This window comes from Epinephelus moara, chromosome 2 (assembly GCF_006386435.1).
Source record: "Epinephelus moara isolate mb chromosome 2, YSFRI_EMoa_1.0, whole genome shotgun sequence".
Classification (NCBI taxonomy): Eukaryota; Metazoa; Chordata; class Actinopteri; order Perciformes; family Serranidae; genus Epinephelus; species Epinephelus moara.
In genome coordinates this window covers 30,747,885-30,770,824 of record NC_065507.1, presented here as the reverse complement: position 1 = coordinate 30,770,824, position 22,940 = coordinate 30,747,885, and the positions used below count along the sequence as shown (strand labels likewise).

The 22,940-nt window shown below is 38.8% G+C and overlaps 1 protein-coding gene across 4 annotated transcripts in view; it reads left to right on the top strand.

Moving 5' to 3' along the window:
* Window positions 1-723: 723 nt before the first annotated feature.
* Window positions 724-22,940, top strand: part of LOC126408840 (cell adhesion molecule 2-like) — a 162,129-nt gene continuing 139,912 nt past the window's right edge. For all 4 annotated transcript variants that reach the window (XM_050074567.1, XM_050074575.1, XM_050074585.1 and 1 more), the window contains exon 1: window positions 724-1,084. In XM_050074567.1, coding sequence (XP_049930524.1) covers window positions 1,024-1,084 — 61 coding nt within the window. In that variant the 5' untranslated portion in view covers window positions 724-1,023. The remainder of the gene's footprint in view (window positions 1,085-22,940) is intronic.

Genomic DNA, 22,940 nt, shown 5'->3' with positions numbered 1-22,940 from the left:
CCCAGACACCAGGCCACAACCTCTGGGAAAGCAACCGCCTTTTCACACAACACAGGCAAGTCTGTCTCTGCTGTCATTTTTATTGTATTTCCAAGACTCCAAGAAAGACACTCAGTGTGCATTGTACACATTTCCAAGTCATAATAAGTGTTAATTTTGCAGTGACACTTATTTTGAGTTGTCTAGTGTTGACTGCAGGCTTGTTTGTCTGCTCATAAAGCTATTATGGCTCTGGGGCAGCTGTTCAAAACTGTCTAAAAGTGTTAAATTAACTCTGCTAGCTGTGGGCATATTTTAATACATTAAATCACTGGCATGGATTTTTGCACTCTCACAGTTAAGACTCACACTGTCAGAAAAACATGGGGTCGAGAGCATCATCATTATTATTTCCTTTTAGAGCCTCAGAGAGGGTCTATGGTGGGCGACACTGGTCCCTTATGACCTTATTATTTTTTATTATATTTTTTTATGATGGGCCTAAACTATCACCATATTCCTGCAGAGGTTTATTGTTCTGCCCTGACATTTGCTAAATGATCCTTCTAAAACTGATCTGAGGATTACTGATGTTCCCTCTCGAAATTGCAGTAAGAAAGTAACCCTTATGTGACACGGTGTAATTGTTTTGACAGTTTACCGGAGATCAGAACTATTTCTAGGTGTTCTCTATTGGTGAAGCGTCTTCATTAGTCAAAAAGCGTGGGCGGGACTCTTGCTCTCTGCAGCGAGTTAAAGAGAAAGGCAATAAAGGGAGGCAGGAGCTGCACTTTGCCGACGAGCATCTCTGCCGTCCTGCTAGACTAGGCTACAGTAATCACTGCCCCCGGATCTGCGAAAAATACACAGGGACTTCTCTGGAAAAGGCAGAGTTCATCAATGTAACTCCGGTCAGTCCGAAGCTGCGCCGTTTACCTGGATAAGTCCATCCCGAGGAGAAGAGACAGAAAGAGAGACAAAAAAAAGACAGAGACAAACGCGAGTGGAGTGTCGACGTAAAACTGTGAAGGAAAAGAGAAGAATATGATTGTCAAGCAGCACTTGATCTTCATCCTTTACAGCCTCTGTGCAAGCGTCTTTAAAGGTGAGCGCTGGATGTTGCTGTAGACGGGCGTGGTGTGCAGGGAGGTGGTGGCTGCGTTAAGTGTAAAGATCATATGTGTTCATGTCACACGTGAGTTGAAGTATTCAGTAGAGGGAGAGTTGATTTTCCCCCTAATGCTGTGTGTTTGCGCAGCAGTTCTGGCCGGAGGACGGCTGTCGCTGTCTGCTGTCAGTGCCGACTGTGCTGGAATGCCTGGAAGTTGAATTGTGCGGCGCAATGAAAAACAGAATGCGGCTGCACAAGTTTTTGTATCGGAGGCAACTTGGATGTTGCCCTTCTTTTGGTTGCTATTAAGTGGCAGATGATGTTCCAGGCTGCAGATGACTCGCCTGCAGTCGCATCCTGTTCGTCTGTTCATCCAGTTATGTCCTCTGAAGCTGACACAGGGATGCACGAAAGGTTACAGCAGTTGGTGGCGTGCGTCTTGTTTGGTGGACCGGTGTCATTGAGTGGATCATTTCTACTGTCGGCTCTCTTTGGGCCGCTTAAGCCATTTCACGCATGACTTAAAATCTCTGACTTTGCAGATGTGACATAAAGTCTTCGATGTAGCCATGACTGCATTTGAGTTGAGCTTTTGTCTCCAGCGCGGCCAGTTTGCGCACTGTGTTTAAGTGTAGGCAGGATGTGTGTGTGGCTGTGTGTGCGCGAACACATTCTCCAGGACTGTCAGTATGCGTTACTGACCGCGCAAGGCATAGTCGCTCATTCAAAGTTGGGCTGCTGGGATCAGACGCAGGTATGGTTGCGTGTGTGATGCCTTTCTGCAGCCAGGCATCAGTGTCTCCTCATGACACATCCCTTAACTCCCCACAGACTGTCCCGCTCTTGGACATGCTTGCGCAGCCACCGCCCTGTAGGCGACCAGTGCGCAGATACATAATGCCTACAGCAGAGGGGGGAATCATCTAAGGGTTTCATGTCAGGAACTCCCAAATCAAAGCAAGAAAAAGGAAGGAGAGAAAACCCTGCTGACCCAAATTCACTTAGATTTTGTCCCACATGACATCAGGAAGGATGTTTTAGTGTTACTGATTCAGTAACCTGTAGAGAGGAGGAAATAGTAGTGAGAGTAACCTATGATCACAGTGGTCATCCTGTGAAGCTGATAATTCTAATGAGTTAGTAAGAAACCCAGTCAGACTCCCTGTATGGCTGCTTATGTCATTTCCACATTGCATCATCACATCAAAAATCAACTCTCAAATGAGTCCTGTTTCAGGCCCAGATTTTGTCAGGATCATTAACTCTTGCCACTTGTCAAATATTTTTAGTCCAAGTCAGACCGTTGCGTGTTCAGCCGGGGCTCAGTTTAACTCAAATGCTAGGCAGCGTAATAGTGTTGAATCTTTATGAGACTGACTTTCTGACTAAATTTCTTCTTCAAATTGCAAAAATATTTTTTGCCTTGATGTATGTTACTTTTGACATGTCTTGCTGTCTTCCCCTTTGGCAAGTTTCAACCCCACATGTGTTTCATCTCAATGAGAGCTGTCCAACTTGAGTTGCCATCAAGTGGTGTATATCCAGCTGTGACCTGAAGACACATCTAGCCACATACACCTGGCACCATTCTCCCATGTGGAGTGGATCGTGGTTAGGGTTAAATGATCATAAAGGATTTTGCATGTTTTATAGTCCATTAACTACAATCTGTGTCGATGTTACAAAATGCTAAAATTATGGTATTCTTTGGAAAGCACACCAAAATCTTTTCAGATGATTTCCTATCACCCAGGTAGCCGTTAATGTCAGTCCATGTCAATATTGTATAAAAAATGGACCTGCAGATACATGGTATTTGCTCTGAAAACCATTTGATGGTGCTTTCAAGGATACTCTTGTTATCTTCTGAGAATTGGCCTCCAATAAGAATTGCATTCATGGGCTGTGTTGTAAGGAAAGACATACACAATACAAAGTAAATATCAATAATGCTTAAAGGATATGAATGTGAAATTGGTAGTGTCTTACATTGCAATGTCGTTTGGCAGCAGACCTTCAGCCCAACCAAAGGAAAGAGTTTTTCCAAAAGGCCCTTCCTTGTATAGTATACCACCCAAAAAGAACAAATAAATAGAAGACTTAGTAGTCAGTGTCCCAGATAATCTTTCTTAAGCATGTTTAAGGTTCTGCTTGATGATGTAATATACTGCATGTGAGCTGTAGTTAATGGGCTATATGGAAAATCACTGCCATGTTTTTTTAAGGTTGGTGTGGTCCTACCTGGATGCTCTATCTCAGTGCTATTTAGAACGAACTTTAAGTATCCAGAATTATGAATGCAATATCACAGAATGTTTACATTTAAATGTCAGATGCAAATCTTGGCTTGTAGTAGAAATACCAAATGCCCAATTTGGAGGATCCCATCATTCCAGGCTGAAGGTGGTTTGCTCTTCCAATGGACAACGTTGTTTATGGCTGTGCTCAACTAATCATGTCACCCTCTTATGCCTTTAAGCAATTATAAACTGACAGATTATATTGCTGTTTCAAAAATGACGCCCATTCGTTCCTGCTCTAGAGGCTATCCATGAATACTGTGGTGCATAACATGGATAGCAAGAGCTCAAAAGATGCAAAGACTAGCACGGGATCTTGTTGGTATAAAACTGTTATCATTAGCTACAACAACAGGGACAACAGTGTTGAGAATAAAAACGGACAGCAGAGAGCTAGCCCATTTTGCAACAGATTTGGGTTCATGACATCCTGCCAGAGAGAACAGGGCACTGAGTTTTATCATCTTGTCCAAAAACTCTGCTGAGATAGTGCCCACTTCAAGGGCTACTTTAAATATTTATGCTATGTGGCTTAAGTTTAGACACATGAACCAGGAGCGCCCAGGGCAGTGCCCCAAAAGTGTGTGTAGAAAGCACCCGAAGTACACACCTCCAACAAGGCTGCACAATCCTCCAACTTTATTTGTTATTTAAGTGGTCAAAAATGTTGTTTAATGTGCATTGGGATTGGGATCTGCTGTAAAATACAGAGAGATGGGGAATTATTCAAGGCATGCCAGGTTTTTTCTTTCAGAGAGTAGTAGTTTGGGAGTTGTGGCCAATATTTAATGAATTCTTTATCTTGAAGTGTTAATAAGTCCATTTAATAAACGGATGATGTGCATCTATGTTTGGTTGAGGCCATGGTATAACCTTTCACCAAATTTCATTACAATCTGTAAGCAATTTTTGAGATATCTTGTTGTCTAACAGACAAACAAACTAACAAATGAGACTGAAAATATAACCTCCTCTGCGAAGGTAATAAGGTTCATGCGTCTCTTGTGCGATCACAGCCTAATCGACAGTTAAATTGCAGTGCGCCGCATCACACACTGCAGTGATACTGTAGACAAGACTTCAGCCTCAGCAGCACTGTTCATGCTCCATAATGCTGAGAGTCATTTCTTGCAGGCTCATCCTTCTTAGAACAACTACACTATTAGTATTTTTGCTTAAATGCATTGCTGGACTCTTATCTATAGCTGCAGCCTATGGAGTGCTACACAGCCTAAATGTTTAATATGCTGTAGTGACAGAATAGATTAATTCTTATGTAGAGTTAAATCTATTGTCTCCTCTCCATTGTGTGTCCTGCCTTATGCTCCAGCTCTGAGTGTGAGGCCCTGTTATCCCTGTTTGTGCACCAGTGGGAACCTATGCCACTCTGTGAGATGTTAGCGTATCACTGCACCAGAGTCATCACAACATATTTCACCAAAGACAGCCAACGCTGACACCTGACAGACTTGTCAGAGCCAGTTAACAGGTTAGGTGTCAGGCAGGCAGGCTAGTAATGCTAATTAGCCATGTGGTGCGGCTAAACTTAGTCTTTTTGCAGCCCTGTGAGCTGGTTGTGTCAGAAACTAAGTTTTATGATCTGTGCGTTTCTTTGTTGGTCACAGTTTCTCTGGTGAGGCCTGACATTCGTTCTACTCAAGTGTTTCATCACTTTCCTTCTTACAGAGCCCAGAAAGCTCCCATACTGCCAAGGGAACTTTTCTTTTGTTTGAGCATGGAGCCTTTCATCATTTCTTATCTCGTCAGACATTTTGGCAAGTACAACCTGCAGGTGACATTCGAGCGTTGGTGTGTGTTTGACCATAACGTGTGGGGGCAGTAATGAGGGCAAAGCGGAGAATAAATGAAAGTGGCTCTCTTTTTTTCAAACTTTTTTTTTTTTTTTTTTTTACAGCATTAAATCTGATATCAAAACCTCAGATATCAAAACTACAGACAAAGAGAGACAAGGAGGTTGAGGATGAATAATTCTCTCATAATGTAAATGAAAAATTTCTTCCCTGATTAAGGAGGGAATTGAGGCAAGTCATTAAAAATGCAAAAGCGCCTTGTAAAACATTTGATATTTCCTTTAAATATTGGCCCAAGAGAAGACCCATTCATTTTTGAGGGTTAAGACCCCGACTGTGATTATCTAAGTATAAAGCAAGGAATCCCTGTCTGGCTGTCAATATGTCCATCACGTATCTCAAGAACCGTTCATCCAATTTACTTAAGACTTGGCGGGGTGCAGCCCAGTCACCAAAAGAATATACTGGCATGGGTTGTTTCTGGAAATCAGGGATACATTCCATCTGTATCTTTCATATGTATCATATCAACATTTCTGAAGTGAGAGAGCTCTGATCATATGGAGCTGACCTTGTCATTGGGAGGTGGAGGGGTGTATTGCTGGGGACCCAAGGACGTGGAGTGTTGAATTTGGAAACACGATATGTTAAATAATAATAAACTTTAAATATACGAGTAAACAGCACCTTGTGCAGTGGCGGGGCAGGGTTGTGACTAATTTGCCTGTTTGGAAATTGATACCTTCTCTAAGTGTATTTCACCAGTGATTGTGACGCTAGTGCCCATGACTTGAGCGTTTTTTTCAGGGGTGGATTTACTATTTTGTGGGCCCCAGACAATGCTGTCTTGCTATATTTTTCATCCTATCTCTGACTGGGAATGTTGGTATTGGTAGAAGAAGCACTCAAAACTTTTGTTTGCATGAGCTGTTCTTAATAAAGGTGCAAGTAGCAATACCACTGGCCAGGCAATTGGCCTGTTTCGAACAGACATGTTTTGAACTAGCACTTCACTAGTTAGATTGAATTTGTAAAAAAAAACCAAAAAAAAATGTTGTGAACGGTACAATACGATGTCATGTTATTCATATTAGTTAAATGTATGAGATAAATTGTCAAACAAATTTATGGAGTTGTTATTGTTATCTTTTAGCAGGAAGGCTATGTCTGAAACACTAGTGTATAGGGAAATTTTAGTCCAAAGCTCTTTCAAAAATAAGTATGCACAATACCGGTATGCATATTAAATTAATGCATACATTCCACTGCATTATTTTAATGTTGTCATTTGCATTAATCAGGATGGAAATCCCAACAGATAAGCAAAATAAACTGAATGTATATGAATTTAAACACTTTCTGTGGTCTGTATGCATATTGTAAGGAGTATTATGTCTCAAAATCCAGTCAGCTTTCATCCGCCTAGCAATAGTGTAAAATATGTATACAAGCTAAATCTTTTGTTTTCAGAAATTTAGAGGATCAGGATTAAAATCAGGCATCAGATTGTCTCCTTTAGCTGTCTTGTGCAGTCCACTTTTGTCTGGAGCTGAAACCACATAGCCTATTATAGAATGCAGTGAGGAGTGGCTATTTCTACCATTAAAATGCTTGATTCCCAGCAGTAGCTTACACAACACTCGGACAGTGGACATAAATGTGAATAAGAGTCCTACCTGCACAGTCGATTTGTCATTTTGAGTGTATTATAGGATGGCAGTTGGTGCTTCACTTCTCAGTTCTTTCATGTGAAAATGGAGTTCTGTTTCATCTTGGATCTGGGTGTATTGAACATCTCTTGAAATGAATACATATTGGACCCAAGCAGAAGTGAACCCCAAAATGTCACATATTGTGAGACACAGGGAGCCTGTGAAATGTATGCATGGGCGCATCTCCTGTGGGTTGGAATAATCAGGCAGCAGGAATAAGCTGGCGGAGCTGAAGGCAAGGTATGGCAGAGGAAGGTGGTTTACAGTCAAGGATACCCGTTCCTCACTGCTGAGAGTTAGCTTATCCCTGCAGAGCGTCTCCCAGCTGCCAAGCCCTGGCTCTGGTGCTGTGCTGTATACCACCGCAAATGAATAATCCAGTAAAGGGGACAAATGTGCTCCAAAAGAGCTGCTGCTGCCCTGCTTGCTTTCTGTTGACAGATATACATCTGTAGGGATAAGCCTCAAGCCAGAGGCAAATGTGCTCAGACAAGTGGGGAACAGGCTTAAAGATTAGCTGCTCGCTGCCCCAACTATGCCGCGTGTTGTCAGTCTCCCTTCGCCATGCTCTTTGTCATAGCACTTTTACACGCCATGCCCCCCTCTGAGTGGGTATGAGCTTAGCAATGAAGCTGATAGACTGTAAGGGCAATTACACTATTAAAGATTATTTTGACCTGTATTTGAGCAAAAGAGGTTAAGAGATTTTTCTACTTGCCAAGAAGCCTGTCTCAAGATACTCATGATAAGTTTAATGCCACAATTGGTCACGCTGAAAAGTGGTTAGAGCAGTGCTTACATCCATCTCAGGCTCCTGAAGAGGCACCTGTGCTCACACATCTTAAAGGGGAAATTCACCATAAAACAGATGTGTGCCTATGGTTTCGGACAGCTGAGTCACTATTTGTATACATGAATGACTTGCTGCCAAGTGAGAGAGACAAGTATTTCATTTGTCATGTCATCAAGTAGCACCAGATACTCTAATGCCACGAAGAGAACTGCTGTATGTTTCACGTTTTATACCTGCATTAGGCTGACTTCATAGTTAGAGCAGGATTTTTATATTATCATTTGCAACCACATTGATCCAAAGCAGCTGTGAATGGAGGCTGATTATCAGACTAAAATAGTTGGAAATTTGCAATAATGCTATATGTGGGTCTGCTCATAACAGAATATCAGAATTCCACACTGTCACATCTTGTGTGGCATCTTTGCTAAACTGTGGCTCAAACATATGGGTGAAAAAAGGAAAAGAAACCTAATGAAACAACTTAATAAATCAAGTTTGTTTGTTTGCTGTTTTTTCTCTAAAAGAATAACACAACAGTCTTTTATAATACTGAATAAACATTCTTACATGAAAATAAATGAATAAATAAGAATGATTAACTGTCTGTTAGTCTTGCAAACATTTTAGTGAATTATTGCAGCCATAAGTCAAAATGCCTAAAACACAACAAACTGTAGTCAATGAACAATTAATAGAAATAGAAAATAAAGACTTCTGCAGAAAGCAGAGCAAACTGGAGTGAGCCAAAGCTGAAATATTACTGTACTGAGCCTCACAGGCTTTATTTTGTCTTTTTATACAGTATTAAAGCAACAGTACTAAAATGACTGAATGTCCAGGACGTACTGTGTTCACTAAAAGCTAATGTGTTAAAGGTCCATCATGTAGGATCTAGTGGTATCTAGCAATGATGTTGCAGATTGCAACCAACTAAAACTTCTCCTATGTGCCAGTCGTGGAGCAGAACTAAGATGGTCAATGCAACAACACATTTGGCCCTATCTAGAGCCAGTGTTTGGTTTGTCCATGTTAGGCTACTGTAGAAACAACATGGTGGATTCTGTTGAGGAGACCTGCTCGGTATGTAGATACAGATGACAAATACTAATGTAACAAAAACACAACACTTCTTATTTTCAGGTGATTATAAACTTTTGATAACAAAGTTATGAATATTATATACTATTTCTGCCAATAGATGTCCCTAAATCCTACACACTGGACCTTAATGTCTTAATACTGCAAGATTTTCCCTATTCTTATGGTGCAAATGTAATGCAATCTACCACTAAAGGGTTAAAGGTCCTCAATATTAAACAATAGTCTATAGAGATGAGGTAGAATTGTTCCTACTTTGATACTGTAAACACACACAGACACATATGAAAAAAATAAAAATTGACTCAAATCTTATTTGAAAAGACTCTGCAGAGAATGGAATAAAGAACATTTCTCATTGAAGTTTTGATGAATGAGATTCGGCTGTGCTGTTGGAAAGGTGGTAGGCGTCTGTTCTGTGAGAGGTTTATGCATTCCCTACATTTCAGTATTGTGCCCGAAATGAAGCCTATACTTCATTTTATGCCCGTTTGCAGTGTTGACCTTTACCAATCTCTCTTGGCCCTCATCTCTGTTGAAGTGGGCTTTGTGCCCGACTATGGATGAGCCTCTGAATCTCATTTAGCCTGTGTGATGATCTCCCTTTTCTCCTCTTGCTGCAGTCTCTATGAACAAAGTTAATATTTTTTGTTCAAAAATGACAGCCATACACCATTCCCTGACCCAGCGGCCATGTAATCTGTTTTAGTCATTTTTTCAGAGTGGATGTCACCTAGAAGTTATGTCACTTTTGTTTTCCGTAGTATGTTCATGAGCTTTTCTGATTATTATCACAGAAGCGGAAGACATATTCGCAAGAGTAGTCCTCATTCTGCTAAGAAAAAAACAACAACATAAATTTGCTAATGCGAGTGAGGGTGCTGTTGAATGTAGAATGTTAACCATGAAATATTGGGGGCATCATTATGTGGTTGCCATAATATAAGTCATTTTCTGCTTCTGTTATGCATGTTTGGGAGGCTTCCAAAAAGAGTGATTGACTATCTGAGGTATCACGCTGCAACCAAACACCTGGCAGCCTGACCAGAAGTGACTGTTTTGAGTTATGTCAGGGTCTTTTGCCAGTGCACAAACAAAGCTGAATTGAGGACAGTAAACTGGAGAGCCTTTGTTTAGTGTTGTCTGCACTTTATTCAGATATGGCAATTTAAATTTGCATTTGGTTCACAAAACCTTTCCTTTCTGTGGTTTTGTTGGTATAAAGCTTCAGTATTAAGGAACACAAGTCCTCAGTGAGAAGGCAGCTGTGATCAAGCTTTTGAAAATGCTAGTTGTATAATGATAAGTATTCAGAGTTGGTGCATATTGACGTACTAAACGTTGGTGTTTTAAAATGTAAATGATTGTTGTAATGTGTTTACACACGCACTGGCCACTGGATTTAAATGTTTCTATTTTAACACAGAAATTCCATCAGTTTCACACAGTCAATAGGATTTTGCATCACTGGGTTGCTGTGCTCATAAAGCCCCTTCAGTTGAGCAGTCAGGCTGGACGTCTGAGCTTCAGATAAAGGGGACTCTGTTGCACTATCTTTGGAAATTTGATAGCTTGCTGGAATAAGTCATGCATTTTCATAGACTTGTAAGCAGCAAATCATGGCAAATGTAGTTATTTATTTCAGGGTGATGTTTTGCATTTTATGGTTATATGATTTGATATGGTGTTTGCACAATACAAAATTAAAGACCCTGAAAATAAATAAAAACGATGGGAAGAGAAAACCTGCTAAGAACAGATTGTTGACTTGTGTGTAGAGAAAAGAGGCTTGTAACCATTTGTTGGGGAAAAAAATGAAAACCATTCATATTCGCAGCTTGTTGAATCCCTCTCAGGGTCATGAAAGGCTGCAGACTATACTGGCATACATTTTGCACAACGCAGGCAGGTGCACCTGTCCATCACAGGGGCCATCCTACACTGATAGCCAATAACATTCATGTTGTATGGCAATTTAGTGTCTCCAGTCCACTTTGGACTTTTACTTCTTTAAATTTGTGAGGAAACCCGCAGGAACTTGGGGAAAACATGTCAACTTAAAGAGCACATACTGTAAAACCTAACAAAGAAGAGGCTAATTAAAAGTGTCTTCAAGTCTGGCAGTATTTCAGAGTATTTCGTGACATTTTCCCATGTGCGTTTGGTTTTTCTCTACTCCCCAGTGTTTTATCACTGCAAAATAAGTAAAGCAACTGTTTATGTGCCCGAGAGCATCCTGAAAAAGTTGCACCAGTCCAACCTGTTTATTTTCTTACAGCAATTAAATTTGACAATTTTATTGAACAAACTTGCTTGTAGTTATCACTAGACTAATTACCACCGCATACGCTGTCTGGAGGTAGTTGAACATGCAACTGAGTCTCTGCATCTTCACAGTCGCCATATAGAACCAGTCCTTGACAGTTTTTAAGAAATTGCTGCATCCGTAATATTTAGCCTAGAAATATTACTGGTGTTCGAGCAAGAACAGAAAAAAATCCCACTTACTGTAGGTGCATCCCACACATGAAACATAGTTACTTTCCAGTTGTGCCAAGATGAAAGTTCTTTCTCAGTAACCACATATATTATAGTGTATGGATGGACTAAAACCTGTGATTCATACACACATCGGTATCATGCTGGGTACCCTATATAATGACTTTAAAATGTGCAGTGCTTTAGAAGATGAAGGTTGCAGATAAGTGCGCCTAGTACGTAATGTCCACTATAATTAAAGTACGTATATACTGAACATACTGTGCACATCAGTTATGCAATGAATTGCATATTCACGCTGATGGTGTCCATATTTTAACAAGATCTGCTAATGCTTATAGAATGTTAATGTTAAAATGTCATCACAAGGCTAATGTGTTGATTTGATTTAAACAGGCAATTGATACGCAAAAGGTTCTTAATGTAAAAATGTGCAGTAATTTTACTGGAAAGTGTATTTTCAGACGTAATGCAAAAGCAGAAATATTAAAAAATTCAGCTTCTGCTTCAGTGCAACAAGTGGAAAATTATTTTGTTCTCCATCGCCATCCCCAAAAAGCGAACTTTGGAATAAAGACACAAAAAGCACAAACTTAAGCTCATGCATGTTTATACCCTTTTATTGACTTCCTCTTTAAAGGCTTCCCACAGGTCTCTAAAGCTGGAGTGTAGATACTGAATGCAGGCATATTTGCAAGTGAAGGTGGGGGATAAAAGCATTGAAACTCATGTCCTCATAAAGAGGGATCAGCAGTCTGAACGGGAGCTGCATACCGATGCAAGAGATGCCAGTGCTCAGAGCCAGAGAGCATGCTTTGCTGGAAAAAAAAAAGCCTTAAAGCCGCTAAGCTGAGAGCAAGAAGGGGAAAGGAAGAGAAGGTGTGAAGCAGGAAGGCACATAAACTGTGAAAAGCAGAGAGAAATAGGTGTAATGCAAGATACATCATACATACATCACTTCCTTCACTTGCCATAACTGGGAATCGTAAAACAAGTTAATGCAGTTTTGAAATAAATGTTAAACCATTACATGTATGATAACATAGCACACTATCTTTCCACAGATTTATTTCTGATTTGGTTGGTTTGGTGTGACTTCTGAAATGAAGACGAAAAATAGATTTTTCCTTACAGATTTATGTGAGGAAAGAAAGCTTCAGATTTGTAAGGAAATTAAAGATAAATCCAAGTTTCAGTGAGTTCCCTGTGTTCAGTGGAGCAGTACAATTAGTAAAGACAAATGACCTCCCCTTCATAGAGACTACAGTGCATTGGGAGTTGCTTTATGGAAAGTGTTTCACCACCTGCTGACTTCTGCATGAGCGTGACATTCTGAGGGTGTGTTCATAGAGAGTTTGGATGTTCGGAGCAGTTTTTTCTAACCCTGAAGCGTTATTATTTCAGTTTGGTTTATTTTGGCAGCCATGAACTGTGCCTCTCAACTGCAGGTGTGCAAGTTAAATAACAGCTCTGAGAATGAATGTGCAGCTATCATACAGCATGATGTCTTGCTCATTTTTGTTCCATTTTTGTAACAGGAGAGAACAGCTTTTTTAAATATGACTTTTCATCATGTGCAAGGACTAACTTTTTACACAGTTTGTATAAATCCATTAGCTTCATATGATGGGACTTCTCTTGAAGACCACTATTAATAAAAAAAACAAAAAAAAAACATGTCTTATTATAGTAAATATAAGCACTACAAACATGGAAAATGTGTTCGTAGAGACGTTGAACTCCTCATTGAGTCTAAAAGGCTCAACAGAGCTGAAGGCGAGATTCTGCTTGAGTCTGTTTACAATATCACCATCTAGAGCGTTTTTTTTTTTAATCCCCCCAAATTTACTGCAGCAGAACTGTGATTTGCCTGACTTTAATTGTGTCCACAGCAGCAATGTGAGTTGCAGCCTCATGTTCAACAGTCTTGGTCTTTCGGGAACATTTGGTCTGACTATCACAAATGACTACCACCCTGTGTAACAGACGATATAGCCTAATGTTACACTGAATTAACTATGTGCTCTGAAATAGAGAATAAAGGGTGCAGATGACTTTAACTGCAGTGGCCATTATAAATTTAAAGTGCACATGCTGTGCAGGTTCAGTTAATTCAATTAATTGCATATTCTCTGACAGTTTGCATATGCTAACTATACCTACTGATGTTTAAACAAATGTTGGACTTTAAGTACATGCATTAATTACATTTTATCATTAGGGGGTTTTGCTGTATAATTGTTGAACAGGCAATCATCATCAATGTGTCATAAGGTCTTTGATTTAGATATTCAGACTACGAGGTCAGAGACCCCATTTTAAATTAAACAACTCCAGGTGTACCGAGTTTTAGCAGGGTCATTATCCTTCTAAAACGTGGCAAATTACTTTTTTGGCAGTTATACCTTCAAAGTGAGTGTGAGCAGAGTTTAAAGTCAAAATGGCCAAAGAGGTTCCAAACCAAAGTGGATATGGGGAATAAAGGAAGAAACAGGATGGTGAAAGTCAGACCTGCGAACACAAGTGCTGCGACACTGACAGTGTTGCATTGGAGAAGCTTACTACTTGTTTCTAGAGAGTCAGTCTTTGTCCACATAATAGTGCCATGTCACAAACTAAATGCGCACACCCAAATCTGTTGATTTTTCTTTAAAGGGGGCATTTTTGAAAATAATTTTTAAAAAGGTTTCATTAAGTCTAATTTCAAAGTTGTCACTCCCTGTCACATTCTGTCATGGTGTTTGTTGCCTGGTTGTCTCGTCTTAACCTATTCCCCTGAATTTGTAAGTCTTGACTTAAGCAGCTGACAGAGATGGCAGTTACATGTCATTGCAAGCATGGTGCCAAGATTTCCATTTGGGATGGACCTTCCTGTGACGGTTTTCAATCAGTGGTCTCGCTAAAACCGAAATGACTGATACTGTACTGTGGAGGGCATGTAGTGGGTCTGGTTGATTATGACACTTTAAAAAAAATGTTTTTCTGAAACATTTTTAATGCAGAGATAGCTTATTATTTACCTGACATAGTTTGTTTTTATTACAAGAAATTGCTAGCCTGGAAATCCAGACCCAAATCTAGAAAGATTTAGGGTCTGGCCATGAGTAAGGAAAATGGCCCGACTCGAGGGGCGGCACCAAGCATGCATTTGTAAATATCACTGCACGCAATTGGATAACACTACGACCAATCAGAACAATACATGGGGTGACGTATACGCTTAGCTACCAGCAGAGCTAACTGGTAGATTAGACTCTTGCCGTATCTGGTCGACAAAACAGCAAAAACATCTTTCTTGCAAAGGAAAGACTCGAGCGCCGTCTTCTGTTCCTCTTTTAGAGAAAAAGCCAAGTCTAACTCGTTCATTGTAGCGGCCAAAACCGTTTCAAACAACTGGTGTTCAACCGTAGCCATCTTGCAATGATTACTGACTGATTCCGGACTTCATTGTCGCAGCACTGTCGTCATCTGTTTAGCTCGCCTCTGGCCCGCCTATATCAGATACACCGATGTGATTGGTGCAGCTCGGTTTCATGGGCATAGGCAATGAGCATCATCACTGATTGCCAGAGTGACTCGCTGAGCAAATTCAAATTGTGCTCTCGCGAGAACTCTGGATTTCCAGGGTAAGAAATTGCTGGAATCGTGTGAAAATGAAACCTAATATCCTATCTATCATGTTAACTTACTTTGCTGTGGATTGTGTAATGTCAGACCAACACATCCATTCATTTACACCACTAACATTTTAATTCTATTAAAGGAAATAGCATCTTGTTTAGATCTGGCTGCATTATTATTTGTCAAAGCTAACAGCAGTGAGAGAAAGACATCGACTGCTGGGGGAGCTAGACTGACTTTCAATAGGTGAGCAAGTGCTGCACTGATAGGTGATACCCTAATAAGTGTTGTCTTTTACTTTTTTTTTTTTTTTTTTTTTAGAAAGGTTTACTTTTCTTTATTCTATATTGTGTATTTAATTGTTAATGATAAAAGTTGAGAAATGTTTTGTTCTCTCAGTCACTTTGGGTGGGCCAGTTGGACAGGCAGTTGGGCTCAGGCCTGTTAGGCCCACCAACAACAGCACGTCTGTGTCATTTCACTCATCCACAGGCTGTCTTGTGTTCACCGACGAAGGGAGTAAAAACCCAAAATGTACTACATAATCTTTTGTATTCTGTTGGTGAAACATTCAGTTTGATCGGTTATCACCCTGCCCCTGTCATCAGCTGGGGTTACTGCCTCCTGCTGGCCATGGCACTTAAATATAAAATAATCTTACTGATGACTTTGAATTGAAAGAAATTGTAATTTGGGCAAATTAGGGCAACATGTTGAGGATTATGTTTGTTATCTGCAGATTATTTTCTCAATTAATTGACTGATTGTTTAGAAAATGTCTGTCTGACCAACAGCTCAAAACCCCAAGAAATTCAGTTGACGATGATATAAATTTGAAAGTCAACAAATCCTCACATAGAATAGTCAGAGTTTTTGCTTAAAAATGACTTATTATTCAATTTTCAATGCTACCGATTAATTTTCTGTTGACTGACTTATTGATTAATGGACTGTTTCAGCTCTAGAAAGTCTGTGGGATCTTTTTTTTGGAATATACCCTACATTTGCAGTAGCTTTGCTCATAACACTGAGAATCAATATTGTACTTTTAATTTATTAACTGTAGATACATTTGATCTATAAAATAAAACAAAAAAGAGATCATTTTAAGAGTGATTCATCTCAAAAGTACTGTTGTCAGGAATAGGAAACAGAGGGAACAGTGAGACAATGAGAAGAGCAGACAGTACTTTTGCTCTCAGCATGAACTTTGAGCCCAATAAGAGTCCTGCCTTCACCATAGTCAGCTATATCTAGTATCTGTTAGAAAATGCCACAGGAAAAGATGTGCTATTTTGGATTGTGCTGCTGAAATAGCAGGATATAAAGCCAGGATGGACCCTACAATAAGCTCTTATAATGGCCAGTCTGGATAGACCCTGCCTTTTGTGGGCTCAGAGATGATTACACATTTAGTATCCTCCAGTACTGGTGGAGTGTGAGGACATCCGGTGTGTACCAGGTGACCTCAACTACTGGAGCTGTAGCATCCCCCAGATAATGACCACTCTGAACCCCAGGAGCAGGCCTCATCACCCCATAAATACAGGGACCATATGGACTCACGGTGGAAAGCTGCCGACAGTCACTTTTCAAATGGACGCATACTTGTAGGAGGCTTTTGTGCTGTGAAAAAAAAAACTCAGTTGGCATTTTCACAGGTTCATGAAGACTGTGTTTTGTGGAGGCTGTAGTTCAGTTACAATGGCCAAATGGCAGATGTCTCAGAAAGTGTAATGCAATTTTTCAGTGTGATCTGAAGGAAACGATATGTTCCGATATACTGACTAAATCTGTGGTTGAGGAAAAAGTGTTAAAGTGCCTTGTTCAGGGTGAATTGTGTAACAGATAATGTTGAATTTCTTTCATGTGGTGCACCACATGGCCCATAGGTCCGTGAGTCTTGGAAATTATGCTTAGGATGTTGTTGCTTTGAAATAACACATTGATCACGATAAAACCATCCAGGATTTTCACAGCTTGGAGACGATTAAAAATTCAGATCCTCTTCCTTCTAAAGGGAAACACAATGAGTGGAGTTTTTTCTTTCTATATCTATAGATTCAGCCCTGATTGAACAATCACTGTGTGAGGCAGCTTGATATAGAAGTAGGCTCTCTGGACACAATTGCTTTTTGTGGTACACACCAACCAATTCTGTGATGCTGGTTTTGAAGCACCAATATGACTCAACCAGATTACCAGTCTTCAATCTGAAGGTTTGCTTCAAATCAGCAAGGTCCCTGAAGACTCTGAGTTCTTTATGATTCGAGGTAGATTATACATTTTGTTTAGGTAAAATCTTTTGTACATGATTGTCATGGAGGAAATTACTATGATAACCAATACATCACAGTATCATGTCACAATAGTCAAATAAATAAATAAGAAATACAATAATAATGTAGTAATATTCAAAATTCTTTGATAACATTTCATTGTTAAAGCACCATGACACTACTAAACAAAGAAACATTCAATTTTTTTTTTAGATTTTATACTAACAAAAACAAATGAACTGTAATATTTTGACAGTTATCCAGATAATTGTTAGCCACATTTGTTGCTTGGCTGTTTGAATAAATTTGAGATGAATGGAGAGAGGAGACAGTGAATGTTTGCATGAGTTAACGTCTACATTGGCACATACTTGTGTTTGTTGGTGTGTGTGTGTGTGTGTGTGTGTGTGTGTGTGTGTGTGTGTGTGTGTGTGTGTGTATGTGTGTATGTGAGTGTGTGTGTCGTAGTCTGTGCATCTGTGAGCAACCTGGATAACATCAGAGCAATTGTAGACAAGCTTACATTATTGATGTAACCTTGTGCTCAACCAAACATAATGCAAACTGGATGCAACAGTGCCACAACTAAACTCTCTCTGACCTCGTTTACACCTGGTATTAACATCTGCATCTGACTTTGTTATCTGAATGATGTGATCTGATCACAGGTCTTAGCATTTCACCCCTGGGTTAGTGTTTTGCTTATCGTGATTTTGCCTGCACTTTGATTGGAGCTCAATGTGCAAATAAGGTTGGTGGAGCTAGGTGATAGTAAACTAACATGGTGCCTTCCAGTGGCTCCTACACTACATGCACTACCTTCATTTTTGTGTTTCATAAGAGTGTGCCTGATCACAATGTGTTCTGCATGCGCTTACATCTTACATTAGCCTGCCTTTTTTGTACAAAGATAAGATATCCCAACATAAGGCGAGACATGGCTGGCAAAAACATTGATTTTTCATGCAGAGGTCAATTTTGAGATTTTGGGCTAGTTTACACCTTGAATATGTATTCTTTCAAACTGCTGTAAAGAAAACATTCAAATTATACATTTAGATGTTTATTAATTTTTTTCTACTTGTATTATGTTATTATGTAAATCTTTGAATGCTGTTTTCTCAAAATGAGTTTTTTGTCATACTCCAAGTCGAACATCTCAGCCTCTGTAGCACCTATGTACACCAAACTTTCCAATTATACAACTAGCTATATTCTGAGGATATTTACAGAGGGATTTGTTAATAAATCATCCCTAGCCTGATTTATGTGACATTTTATTCCCAAAAATATGGCAAATCAATTTTTTTTAAGGCTGTGGAGAGTATATTTGGTTTTCCTAGGTAATAAAAGCAGATATCTTTAAATCCCTCTGTAATTTTTTTCATCTTATATGTAAACAAAATGAAAAAAAGAATTTTGCGCCTGGCTTTAGCAGATGTTCAGATTTATCTTCCTAAAGTATATGCAAATTATTGCATATTTAATGACATAATGCCTAATTTGCATAATTAAACATTAAAATTTACTTGTTAAACTTGTAATACATTGTCTTCATACTATTGTTAGTAATCAACTGAGGAAGTTTCATGATGATATCTATTATTTTAAAATCTTACCCTATTCACCATAAGTAAGCCAGGTGTATGTAGGGTTTCTGTGCTGTGACTGACTTTGTGACTTATGTGGTTAGCAGTTTTCCTCATCACCGCCATTACTGCAGATCTACGTCCTTGTGCAAATTCATTAAAAAATCCATCCCCACAGTATTCCCATAACACTGAGTGAACCTTTTCTGAGGGCGGATGGAGTCTCAGAGTCTCAGAAAAATGTTTTGTTGTTGGCAAAGAGTCAGAGGAGTTGTTGGAACTTAGGATGTCCGGCCTTCTGCACAGTGTGTGTGTGCATGAGTGTGTCAGAGTATAAATGGGAGATGGCGGAATACTATTAGAACTAGAGGGTGGAGAGCGCAGACCTCCAACAAGGCCAAATGCCTTATCCTGCAATGTTAAAAAAAAAAGGTATTTGTGTATTTGGAATGTGACTGGATCTGTTCCAAAAATTAATGGATTCTTCCTTGACCCATGCTCCATCCTTTCATCAAGTTTCATTAAAATTAGGCCTGCAGCGTTTCCGCAATCAGACAGACAGACAAATAAACCAAACTGCAAACATAGCTTCCATGGCGGAGGTAAATATAGGGCATTCATACAAAGAGTCATTAGGATAAACAGGGCAGCTTGGTAAACATTTACTATGTTTTTATATTAATTTAGCTATTAAAGGACACAGTTATGCAAATTAATCTTTTAAATATCATGACAAAATAACTCATTCATTGTGAGCCATGACACTCCTCATCAGTACAATCACCATGACCACAAGACAAAAAAGGCTGTAAGTCAGTTTCTTGACAAATCTTTAATGCATCTAAAGAGCAAAAAGAAAATGGAAACCAGTATGTTTTATCACTGGGATTTATCACATCAAGAAAGTAATAATGTGCACAGTGCAAGTGTAACTGATGATACTTGTAATTGTGTCTGACTTTAAACCGTTCTCTGCGCTCTACTTTTCTCGGTTTCCAAACACAATCAGTGAAATGCAATCAGGATATTTTAAGATATTCTTCTCGAACACTGCACTGGGCTGATCCTGAATTACTTACACTTTTGCCAATGGCAACACAGGAGCAGTAATAAGAAATATGGGTTTTCAAGATATTCTTGGCTCTACAAAGGCTTTGTCAAATTTATCCCAGATTGACAGGCTCCAGTGGGATTTTCACATTCAGTAGTAACACTGAAACTATAACCCACTGTCATTTCTTCACTATGAGACCAGAGTTAACACAGAAAATGGTGTAAAGTTGATACACATCTGATGAGTTGCCTACGCCTCACTGAGAATCATAGAAGTTTAACACTCAAACTCTACTTTACACCCAGCTAATAAAAAGAGTATTCGTGTCTATTGCCAGTCTTCTCTAATCCTCAAGGAATTTATTTTGCATTGTGTTCCATTTTGTTTGGTTGTTTTCTTTGTCAAGTGTGAAGCTCAAGATGCAGCTAATATTACAAAAAAAGAAATAAATAATTGAAAGGAAATTTAAGCAAGCGATGTGGAATACTATACATTATTTTTAAAAGTCTTCTATATTTATAGTGATTATGGTCAACTAAGTGAAGTTGTTCCCACTCCCTCCACAATATTTAACATCAAATAGAAAGATGCATATTTTCCTAAAATTTGCCCCTTGGACAAAAACTCATTATACATTTGTACATAATTCATCCTCATCAGTATGCAGATCTTTTTGACTCCTAAGTTTATGTTATTGAAATAATTATATTCAACCCCTTCTCCTAGAAATTACATTTTTATCTAAACTCAATCTAAACTGCTTTCTTGATTACGTTGTTGTGGCAATGTAATTACTGCCTGGATTATGTTCAGAAATAACGTTTCTTTCAGGTAATAACACCATACATTCCTGTCCATGTAGGCTTCGCAAGAAGGTGATTTGGAAGATAACGGGTGTACTAAGAGCAGGGTGTTCAACACTAGAACTTCAGATTCATGTCCAGACTCTTGTCTTAGGTTTAGGCTACAAAAGCATTATTGTCAAGGTTAGGGCAAGGTCGTTATTTCAGTTAAATGTTAACAACAAAAGGTAATAAAATAAAAATAAAAAATAATGTTGAGTCCCATAAGTGGATACTGTATTGCAATTGCCTATTGTGGAAAACTATTGAAATACGTTGTTAGTTAACATTTTACTGATAACTGAAATACATGGTCAGTGAACATTGTGCTGATCCATTCAATATCAACATTTTTGCAACTTGCCAGATATGTTTATTAGCAACATTACCTCATTATGTCAATTTGCTTGGCATTACGATTTCCTCAAAACAATTAATTAATTAATTCTAGGAGATAGGGCTGTTATATTTAACACTTAAGTGTGTGGGTGTTTTTTTTCCTAGATTCTTTGGGTCTCTAGCAACCTAGCGCTTACGTAATGCCAATTAAGCCATATATTAAAATCATATTGCTTGTAAACCTTTCAGAATGTACTATTAACAATAACAAACAAACAAATATACTTAAAGCCATAAATGATTTTCACAGTCATTCACAGAAGTGTCCGAACTGCATTTCTGTATAGTCTTTCAAGTTCTTGTCTTTGTTGATTGCATTACAGTACATGGAATAATGGGAAATGTTTTCCAGAGCAGAGAGTGCCCAAACACAGCATTGCTACATCATGATATTGACCTCATCCTGCAGTACACAGAGCTCCCTGCTGTTTGATATGCCTAGTAATGATGTGACATTTTATGAGAGAACATTACAATTATTGAATGAAAAGCAACTAATTTTGACCCATAGTTCCAAGTAGCAGGAGGTGTGCTATATGGCATTCATATTTTGGCCTTTGGAAATTATTAATAGCCCTCAAATGCTTTGCTTTAAGAGGGGAATAAGTTGATGCACTATTACTATGAATTATCAGAAACCATGGAAACAGCCCTTGCAATATGCTGTCATGAAGTCAAAGAGCACAGCTCTTAGAATCATTTCCAATAATTGGCTTAATACTTCAACATTATAACAGATCTCTCCAAAGAACACAGATCAGCCACAAGCACTTTTTGCTGGAATCAACATACTGTAGCTTGGTTTAATTATTCACTGTACCACTATTTCAGCTCAATGATTTTCTTACCTTCATGTCATACTGACCCAATCAGTGTTATAATGAATACACCAAATGAAATTCATATTGAGATTTAAACTATTTGTATGCAGAACTCTCGGTATTTCAGTAATTGAAGATGTAGAGCTGCAAGGAGAGACTGGTTAGACTGCTAATTTGCATTAAAATGAAATTTACTTTAAAGTGGACCTCTAATGGTTGAAAGGTTTGAATATACTGTATAGGGACTATGCAGATAGCTGATAATATCAAAAAGCACAGAGCTACAGCATCCTCCCTCAAAATAGGGAGGACGAGAACAACCCAACAGTGCTTCTTTTCCCTTCACATTTTACACTTATCACTAATGAAAGTGATGTATCGGAGACGATAATGGCAGTTTACATATTGTGTAATCATTGCTCACATTATAAGTATTTTATACTTTTGAAAATCAGCAGACTGGAGCTATCTGAAAGTGCCCTAGATGACATGAAACCACAGGTGTAAAGTCACTTTTAAGCAAAGATGTATTATTATTGTTATTATAATTATTTATTTATTTATTTTGCTCCGTGTCAAATTGACAGAATCCATATCTAATGTCAGTGTAATTCATGTAAATAAATTTCTTGTAAGTACAGTATGATCTCTAAATTTATACACCACATTGAGCTAAATGTACCAGCAGTGGGTCTGCTGGGCGCTGGGTTGTTCATAATGATACCGCACTAGATTAATCACAACATGCCTCTCTGAATTTAGAGTCGGGCAGTCAACCTTTTCATTTACTATCAAAACAATTCACTTTATACATGATGTTAATAAGTGCTCTAAGGTCCTGTCTTACAAATTGCGGTGGTCTTATAAAAGTACGTTGCACATACAATGTGAATTTAATGCATTTCCTGCACAGAGAGGGCTACATTATGCACGATTACCCATCATTTTTCATTGTAACACATTTTCTATAGTGTAATGTTGTATTTCTTGCTATTTGGTGTGAATTACATGCGCTCATCACTTTTGAAC